This window comes from Besnoitia besnoiti, chromosome IX, assembly GCF_002563875.1.
Source record: "Besnoitia besnoiti strain Bb-Ger1 chromosome IX, whole genome shotgun sequence".
Taxonomy (NCBI): domain Eukaryota; phylum Apicomplexa; class Conoidasida; order Eucoccidiorida; family Sarcocystidae; genus Besnoitia; species Besnoitia besnoiti.
Window position 1 is genome coordinate 1045901 of NC_042364.1, and position 10072 is coordinate 1055972.

A 10072-nucleotide genomic window follows, 5' to 3' on the forward strand; every position below is an offset into this window, starting at 1 on the left:
CTGCGTCTTCGTTTACGCCGTTCCACGAGTGTTTGCGTTCCCATTTGTCTGGCGTAGTTTGTTCTGACTCATCTTGTGTAGAAACCACTACGTCGTTACTTTGTGTCCCCTTTCACTCCTCCCCCCCCCTCGTGGCTGCGGCACTGCTAACTGAGCCTGCGTCTACTACCTCAGTTTGTTCGTCCCGGTTTGTTTTGTTTTGTCGCCGCTGGCGGCATTCTGCCTCGTCCCTCCGCTTCGTGTCTCTTTTTTCAGCGCCAGCGGCCTTCCAGCCGCTGACTCGCTTCTCAGAGTCCAGCGAGGGTCCAGACGCGACCGCGAAGAGAACCGTGCGGGCACGGAGAACAGCAGGGATAAGGGGAGAGAGGAGACGCACCGCGAGGAGGGAGGTCCGCACACGACGCTGCCAGGCTGTGTCCTGTGTCCGCTGAGCGCCAGCAAATCCTCTCGTTGTTTGCGCGGCTGCCGCTTCATCCTGTGGTCAGGCCGCTGGGGTCGCCACGGTTCCTCTCGCTGACCCTTGGTCTCCTCGCTCCGCTGTCTCCTAGGCCAGATGAGCGCTGCAGCCTCAGGCATGCCTGGTGGTCCCCCCGGCGCGGGGGTCGCGGACGGCGCCCACCTGGCGGCCGCGAACCTGCCGCTCGCGAGCCTCTTGGAGGAGACACTAGCAGCCAATCCAGCGGCGATCCGCTGCGCCGAGGAGCAACTGCAGATGCGCAGCGCGAGCGAGTCCTTCGCCAAAGACCTCCTTCTTCTTCTTGTCGGTGCGGACGTTTCCCCAGCCGCAAAGCAGGCCGGTAAGCCCACGCCGAGCTGCAGAGGGAGGATAGAGAGAGCGCCGCAACCCCGCTGTCTCGGCGGGGCGCATGTGGTGTTGTAAAAGCGTTTAGGGTTCAGAGTAAACATATCTAACCACAAGCGTGCGTCGACATGCTGTCTCACAACCGCAGTGGACAGCAGCGTCTCGCCGTGCGCAGCGGCCCCAAGGGAAGCCACTGCCGCTCCTTAGCCGCCTTCTGCGTGGATGCTGCCGGGGAGAGTAACTCTCCGTGTTTCGGGGTGCCTGCGCATCCGCGTGGGCGCCTTTAATTATCCAACTCAGCTGTGCGGGCGTGGCTGCGCAGCTGAGTCGCCACGCAGAGTGGTGTGAGCACGTCTGCGCGTCGCCTGTAGCAAATGACGGTCCTTTCGTCGCCGCCTGCGTCACGCGCCCGAGCCTTCATTCGCATCTCACGTGGCGCGTGTGTGTGCGTCGGCTTGTGTGTAGAGAGTGACGCGTATAGACCGCTCAACCGGTCGTGTGTGCCGCATGCGACTGGGAAGCGAGACTGCTGGCGCTGGCGGATGCGTGTCTGGCTGCTTTTGTGCGTGGGTGTATGTGTGCACAGGGGCCATTTACTTCAAGAACTTCATTCGTCGGCTGTGGGACGTGGATCCGCAGCAGGGCGGCATCAGCGAGGCCAATCGCGCGCTGGTCAAGGAGCATCTGTTGTGTCTGTTGCTCGCGCCGACGACGGCGAAGCGTGTTCAGATGCAGCTGGCGGATGCGCTGGCGCGGATCGCGGAGACCGACTTGCCGCTGGACTGGCCGGCGCTGCTGCCTGAGCTGAGCCAGAAGCACCTTGTCCCCACAGCGGCGTCGCTGCAGCAGAGTCCGCCGCCCGCGGACCAGAAGGCGTTGCTGCAGCAGCAGATCGCCGCGCTGGAGATCCTGCATGCAGTCCTGAAGAAGTACCGCTCGGCGCTCCGCTCCGACGAGGTGCTTCTCGAACTTCAACAGATCCTGCCGCCCACGCAGGAGCCGCTGCTCCATGTCTTTGGCACCGCGCTGAAGCTGCTGGAAGTCGCTGTGGCGGAGAGCGGCGCGGGCGACCAGGGGAAGAGCGCGATGAACGGCAGCAAAGCCGTCACGAACTGCGCAGAGCTGCTCCAAGTACTTCTCCTCGCCGCCAAGGTCTTCTTCTCCCTCAACACCGTCGACTTGCCTGAGTTCTTCGAAGACCACATGCGCGAGTTCATCGGCGGATTCGTCGCCCTCCTCAGACTCGACCTCACGCCGCAGCAGGTCGACCCCACGCAGGACTCCGACGACGGTGTCCCCGGTGAGATAAAGAGAGAGAGAGATCGATAGATGTAGCGAGGTAGATAGATATACATGCAGATAGATATAGATATAAATATAGAGATAGGTAGATAGATCGAGTTAGACTGATGGACAGATAGATACAGATATATAGGTAGATATAGATATAGATGGAAAGAGAGGTACAGAGACGGGAAGACCCGCGCGAACGACTGGTGGCGGCGAGGACTTCAGCCGAAAACAGGCGCGGAGTCACGCGAGACGCCTCTCTCTTGCCGGAGATCTGTCGAGCGCAGTGCGCCTTCCTCGCACCCGGGACGCAAGTATGTGGTCGAGAGATTCTGTTTTCCGAAGGAGGGAGAAAACCGCCGAAAAGGGCATTTGTCATGGCTTGTGGCTTCCAAAAGGAGGCGGAGGGAGGGAAGGGCGAAGCAGATCTCGATCGGCGGACATCGGGTTTTTGCGAGTGCGTGCGCCTTTGCAGGCGTCTTGGAGAAGGTGGCGACGCAAGTCTGCGCAAATCTCAAGCTGTACGCTGACAAATACCAAGAAGAGTTTCAGCCCTACGTCACGCCATGCACGCATGCAGGTGAGAGTCGGGGCGAGACAGGCCACAGCGAAGCGGGACACCTAATGCAAGTTCAGACATAAAAGGGGTACAAGGAAGGGATTAGAAGTCGGAAGAGGAGAAGAGCAAAGACTGCATGCATGTCGCTGAGGGATGAGTGCCCCAAAGGATTCGCGTAGATGGGGGACTTGAAGTCTCGCCGCGGATCCGGTCACAGGGGACAGTTCTCCTGAGGCATCAAATGACAGGCCGCTGCATGCATCGCCTCACTGTTAGTGGCTCCCAGAGATCTCGGCGGGCACTGCGACCCTGGGGTCTATTTCACGAGTCGCGTGTGTGTTGGTGAATGGCGCATATGAGTAACGCGGCGAGGCAAGTGCGTGGCGACCTCTTCAGCCGGATAGCTTTTCTACACATGCGGGAGTCCAGGCTGTCGAATCCTTTCTTCACACTCCGGTTTCGCGCAGGAGCTGTCCCCAGGGGGAGCGAAGTTGTATCACGGAATGACGATTGCCGTATCCAAAGCTCTGAGGCAGTTTTTTTTCTCTGAACTGGAAAAGAGATTGGCGCGTGCTGACTTTGGTGTCTGCAGTGTGGGAGAAGATGCAGAAGATTTCCTCCAAACAGCGCTACGACTTCCTCGCCGCCGCGGCGATGGACTTCCTCAGCAGCGCGGCCTCAACTGCGTGGCAGCCGCCCGAGGGCGCGCCAGAGGGGACCTCCGGAGACCCCTTCGCAGACGCCAACCTGCTGAAGGAAATCTGCGAAAAAATCATCGTCCCCAATGTGCAATTAAGTGACGGCGGTAAGAGACAACTCAAGGCTCAGACCGGCAACGGGTTCATGACAAGAATCGACTTAGGGCATTTGCATATATGTATAAATAGAGAGAGATAGATTGAGGTAGACAGATAGGCATAGACACGTACACCTGGAGGAGCTGTCTCCTCGGTAAGTTCTGGGTCGTCGCGTCCATTCCAAGTCTTGCCTCTGCCGCCTGTGTTTGCTTTTCGTGTTTTGTCTCTGTCGTGCCGCACTGGTAGGCGTTTCTGGCACTTCGCGTCTGGTTTTCCTCAAGCGTGCCGCCTGGGGTAACTGCCCCGCGTAAGCGTCGGCGCCTTCGCCTCAGACAGTGGCGAAGGGGTGTGTTTCATCGCTAGCGAAGTGTAAGCTGTCCTGCCCGTGACTGCATTAGTGTTGCTCTCTGAGCGCGAAGGACGGCAGGCGCGGAGCAGCCCATTTCGTGACGCGTGCGGGCCTCAGTCGTTCTCACTGTGTTGCCCGGGGTGGTGCAGACGTCGAATTGATTGAAGACGCGCCCCTGGAGTTCACTCGGCGCGACCTGGAGGGCGGGGAGCACCATGCGACGCGGCGGAGCTCCGCGCTGGAGCTTGTCAAGAGTCTTTCGAAGTTGCACGACGAGGCAGTCACGAACTTGGTTCTGCAAGTCGTCAACGTGTTGTCTGCCCAAGCGGCGAGCGTCGGAGGCGGGGAAACCGTCCCCGGCGAGCGGCTCATCGACGCCAGCACGTTTCTGGTGATGGCCGTTGGCGTGCGCGGCACCACGCGCTTCCGCGGCGTCCAGGCCGTCAACTCCCGCGTCGACGTGGAGAACTTCTTCAAGGCTTCGCTCCTCGGAGAGCTGAAGAAACCCGACGTGAACCGACACGTGATCGTTCGCGTCGCCGCCATCAAAGTTGTCGCCGCCTTCAGAAACCTGTTTGACGCCCAGTAAGCCTCGGAGACCTTCACACGGAGACGCTGGCAGGGAAAATAACGATAGATGCTTTTCACGTCTTTCGTAACGCAGACTCGTTCCCAGACGTCCTGCGGGCGGAGATAGCGGCTGCCGGCAACATATATATATATATATATATATATATATATATAACCCTAAACCCTAATATATATATATATATATATATATATATATATATATATATATATATATATATATATATATATATATATATGGCGGTGGTTGGGTACTTCGTCGTCACGCAGTCGGCAGTCAAGCCACGAGTCCCGCGCCGCGAAGGGTTGGGCCTGCGCGCTCAGTCTGTATGGGCTTTTCTGTGGGCGAGCAAGGGGCGGCTCGCTCTGAGCGGAGCCTGTCTGTCTGCGACTCCTTCGAAGGCGCTCTTCTTCGGTGACGCTGTTGCGCCGAGGGGGCGTCGGTGTGTTTGCAGTGGCGCAGACCTGGTGCATCGCGTCTTTCTGAATTTTCTCGCTGCTTTTCGGGGCGTTGTCCTACAGGCTGCTTCACGGCGTGCTGCCTCTTCTGGTGTCACATTTGTCGTCGTCTCAAGTTGTGGTGCATACCTACGCGGCGTACGCGCTGGAGCGCCTCCTGAGCACGAAGCAGCACGGCCAGCCGAAAATTGACAAGGCGACGGCGGCGCCCCTTCTGAAGCAGGTAAGCAGCCAGCCGCATGAAGGACGTGGAGTCGCGCTGCAGAGAGCTCGCGAGCCTCGCGCATCGGTTGAGCCGGTGTGCCGAGGCATTCATTCCGCCTGGTCGTCTGGGTCCCGCTATCCAAGGATAATTGTATCTTAAAACTTCTTAGTTGAACAACTTGCATGTATATTTAGACGTATATATTATTTTTATCTATTTTTATGTATTTCTCCTGCGCGGCTGCTGTGCGTGTCCAGGCAATTGAAATTCTTCTTCGTCTGCTCGAGACGACGCGCGCGCGGGCTTCTACGGACGGTCGGTTCGAGAACGAGTTCATCATGAAGTGTCTGCTGAGAATTTTCATCTTCCTCAAGGAAGACTCGACAGGGGCCGCGATGCCTGCGCTGTCTGTGGTTCTCGAGTGCATCAAGACGGTGGCGGCAAAGCCCTCAAATCCGTCCTTCTCGCACTACCTTTTCGAGTCCCTCGCCACTCTGGTGAAGATCCTCAGCGCTTCCGCGGAGCACCGCACGCAGATGGAGGCGCAGGTCGTCCCCGTCCTCAGCGTTCTCATTCAGCAAACTCTGCATGATTTCATTCCCTACTGCTTCCAGGTACGCAGTCGCGCGCGTCCGTGCCGCGTGTTTGCGCAGCGCGCTTGCGAGTTTTTCGCGATGAAAACCGGGGGAAGCGCGGGGTGCCAGGCTGTCGAACGTCGCCGCGGCGTTCAGGAGCCGGCGCACAGGCGACGACGGGGTCGCCTGCATGCCAGAGGAAGGACGGACGACGTGCAGAAAGGAGTCTGAAGACGTGCTGCTGGCTCCGCGGGCTGCAATCCTGCAGGCCGCCAGACACTGGAGAGCAGGAAAGTCGTGTGTTCTCAAGTCGGCTGAAGCGCGAGCCTTCGCTCGACTCAACGGCGATAGTGTGTCATGACGTTGAGAATTTCTCAGTTCGCAGGTTGCGCGTTCCTGTTTGGGCTTCGCGTTCGAATTCGCTGTTTGTCGTGTCTCCCTCTGCAGTAAGGCCGCGTAATGGCGGATGTGTATGTACCACGAGAAGCTGAGAGTGACCACCGTCCCGGTGGCGACGTGGTGTTGACTTCGCAGATCTTAGGGCTCCTTCTGGAGACAGCGGAAGAACGATATGCAGCGACGTCGCAGCTGTACGTGGAGCTGTACCGACATCTCCTTCAGCCAGGTGTCTGGGCAGCTTCGCAGGGCAACGTGCCGGCACTCATTCGCCTGCTGTCTTCCTATTGCCGGCGGCACGCACTCTTCACGGATCTCATCAAGGACAACATGCAGACGCTTCTGGAGAGGTTCCAGTACTGCCTGTACCACAAAAAACTCATGACTGCTTCGTTCGACTTGCTCAACGTCATCTTCAAGTTGCTGCCTTTCGCGTTCTACGCGCAGTTTTTCAACATGCTTCTCACCGTTCTCCTTAAGCGCGTCCACGAGCTCAACAAGAGGCCTTCCGTCTGCCGAGACGTCTGCCTCTCCCTCATGCTCTTCCAGGTGAGTTCGGCACCTTGAGTGATCGAAAGAACGAGATCACGCGAGAGAGAGAAACAAAACAAACGTTACGCCTCTGTCTCTGGCGTCCGCCTCAAAAACCTTTTGCCCATGGGCGCGTTTCCGTGACACCCTGCTTCGCGTTTGGATGTGCATCAGCTTCCTTTCCGGTCTTTTTTGTTTGACTGCGCTGCCGCGACGGGCGGTGTCCGTTTGGCCTTGGCTTCGGTTCTGCCGGTGTATTGATGTGGGAGGGGAACAAGCGCAACGGGCGATGCTTCTCTGAAGAGGAAAAACCTGTAAATGCCTGTGGAGGCCTGTGTCTGAGAGCGTCTGTGCTTGTATCGATCAACAACGGGGACTGATACTTGTTTCCTCCTTGTGCGCCTTTCTTTTCTGTAGTGCAAATGCGAAGATCCCTCGACTCTGGTCAACGCGCTTGAGGCTATCCAGTCGGGCCTGTCGCAGCAGGTCCTTTCGTTCATCGTCCTGCCGGCTGTCGCCGCTTCCTCAGCTTCTCCTCTCCGCGTGAAGAAAGTCCTGATTCTTGGCCTCGCGCGCATGGCGACTTGCCCCGCCGTAACTGCGAACAAGCCGGTGCTGGGTGGGACGCTCGAGGCGCTCGCGCTGCTCATTTCCAAGAAAGAAGAGGAGGAACGAAGTAAGTTCTCGCTGCGTTTCTCCGAGGGGCGGGCAATCGCGATATCGCGTACCCTCCGTCTTTTCCATCTAACTCTCCGCACACGTATGCAAATTTAAAACCTGTTCTTGAACATGTATATGTATAAGTGTATGTGTAGATGCATATTTATTGGCACGCGTACGTTGTGTAGGCCATACGTGAAGAAAGGAAACTTCATGCATTAGCTGTGTTATTCTCGGTTTGATGCTGTTTTCAGTTTGACTGATGGTATTTATAAGCGCACCGTGGTGCATGCAGTTCTACGGTGGCGCGCTGCTCACAGGGGCGACCCGTCTGCCGTTGCGAGTGTGGTGCACGGGGCTCTGTCCCTCCCGCACTTTCACTGAGTTCGAAAGTCGTCAATGAGGCTTAAAACCCCGTCTTCCATTTGCTGTGTATTCACAGGCGTGCAGCGCACCCAGGCAACGGCGAAGGAGGTGGCCCTGGAGGAAGAAGATGTAAGAAAACGGTGGAACTTTCGCTTGGGGGGGAGTCAAAAAGCGAAAGATAGAACCCTGGCGTCGTGCATTTTTAAGCAGAAGATACGCCAGACACAGGTGATGACCTCGGAGGTCCTGCCCTCACGTCCGGCGTCGCAGAGGCTCGGGCGGAGCCGCGTGCATATCGCGAGTTGAAGGCGCTGGAGCGAGACAGCTCGACCTATTGAATAATCGCGCAAAAGGCGAGATGTTTTCATTTCATGTTCCCATGCCTTTCTACAGGATAGCCCTGGCATCGGAGGCGCAGGAACCGTGGCAGAGTTCGACGTGAGTTATGCCCGGCTGGCTGCTGCGGATGTCTCTCAGTCGAAGGACTTGGTAAGTCTGTTTCCGTAGAGTTGGTGGGGCTCGAGACTGTGGAAGGGCAGGGTGTGCAGACCTCTGCGTCCTGCATTTCTTGATGTTGAAAATTACTTGCATAATTTGTTTCCTTGTGAATTTGTTTGTCGTGCCAAACATAGCGGCCCGATATCGGTGAAGAGTCTTTCGCGTGGAGCTCTTGGGGGAGACTCCACGCGAAAGACTCTTCAACACAGAGAAACTGAAGATCGTGAAGGCGCTCTGTGTGAAACGCGTACGTCTAGCGGCGACCGATCTGCTGCTGTGCTCAGGTTGAGGACGTTACCGATATCCAAGGAAGCGTGCAGCGGTGTCTGGCGCCTTTGAGAGGGGAGATTGAAGAACTCGCTCACCGCGGCGCCAACATAAGACCGCTGCTGGCATTTGTGCATCTTTAGTTTGACACACAGTCCTGGTCGGACTGAAGAGGGAAAGCAGCTCTCCTTGCTGGTATTGTCTGGTCACATGGCATTACCTCTCTTTCTGAGGAGTTCCTTCGCGACCTTAATTGTGTGGCTCCGTGCCTCCTGTAGCCGTGATATGAGCTGTCAGACACTGCGCAGACCTCCACAGTCAAGTGCAGTGGAACGTGTGCTTCTCTCTGCCCCGGGAACAATAGGCCGGCGCGTCGTTGCCGTCACGCCATGCTGTACCATGATTCTTGAAGTAGCACACGGCGGTGTAGGTTTCAGGAGGAAACAAACACAACGCGAAATAGCGCGAAGAACCCGCTTTGCGCCTTATCGTCCACGGTTATCCGTTGCGACAGGATCTCTATTCAGCCGAAATGCGCAGTTCAGATTTGCGGAGGTCATACGCGAGTTAGCGACAAAGAAACCTCCATACCGGTAGATACAGACGCGCTTCTGGTTTGATACGAAGATGCAGTCTCCCACAATCTTTTTGCACGTGCTGCGTTGATAGTGCGGCCATTAGCGGCGACTACTCGTAACAAATGCTACAAACCGCGCGTGGATCACCAGGAGATCTTTTTGTCGCAGACTTCCACATATCATTCAAATAGATTCTTTAGACACACCGCAACAATGCCCTCGATCCTACGGTGACGTTCCAGGCGCTCAACAGGCCATGCTGTACATTCGGTTTCACGCGGTAAAAGTGACAGGCGGCAGACATCCTCAGGTGAGGCACCTAAGGTGCGAGAGCGACGGTCACCTAGTGCTCGCCTTCAGAAAATAAAGTCTGCTATCTATATGACGTTGTCACTGCGTTTGAGGGTTTGATCCCTGCAAACCCTCGTAAGCAGTGATAGTGTCTTACATCATTTGACGAACCTAGACATACGTAGTGCAACCGTCTATTCTGTCAGCTTATTTCGACTCTAAAGCGCAGCATCATGCCTACAAGCAGACCAGGGGGCACAGCCTTGCTCATACGACACCTCCGAAACTCGAGGAAAAGCGACGCGTGGAGAAGTCATTTTCGGATCCTCGGAACACTATCAGCTGCCGGTTCCAGAAGATGTTAGCAGCATCCAATCCCGCTACATGAGCGAAACCGCAGGGGTGCTTTTTGCTAGTGTGCCGGCTCTCCGCCAATGCACATCTGCAAATCATGGATAAAGGTTTCGCGCTGAGAGTGCATTTACTATTTCTTTTATTCCATCGACCATCCGCATGACGAGCTTTCACGTGTATCCACTCATCTGCCGCTGTAGCCAAAAAACAGTTTTCGCGGGACGCCGGGAAACAAGCTCGCGGTCGTGATCCCACGACCGCTTTGGGTCACGCTTTCGCCACAAATCACGTCCTCCGTTGAACTGCTGGCTCGTTTGTTAATCATGCTCGTGCGCTTTCTAACGCAACCTCCACTAAGTCTGGGTCAATTGCTCAAGTCGTTTCTCGAGAACCACTGAGTGCAAGCACTCGTGGACCTGTTCTTGTTTTCAAGTGTTGCACGTTGGTTAGTCAGTCTGTCGTATCAGGGAAAGGGGAGCCAATGCCAATTGTCTTTAATCATTCTGG

The 10072-nt window shown here is 56.4% G+C and overlaps 1 protein-coding gene across 1 annotated transcript; it reads left to right on the forward strand.

Moving 5' to 3' along the window:
• Positions 1-553: 553 nt before the first annotated feature.
• Positions 554-8485, forward strand: BESB_013180 (importin-beta N-terminal domain-containing protein; the record flags this gene model as incomplete). Its single annotated transcript, XM_029360048.1, has 12 exons — positions 554-797; positions 1389-2102; positions 2568-2672; positions 3244-3456; positions 3947-4382; positions 4908-5067; positions 5307-5663; positions 6159-6569; positions 6969-7227; positions 7654-7706; positions 7971-8066; positions 8360-8485. 12 exons carry the CDS (start codon positions 554-556, stop codon positions 8483-8485), a joined length of 3174 nt encoding a protein of 1057 aa, XP_029216715.1.
• Positions 8486-10072: the final 1587 nt, after the last annotated feature.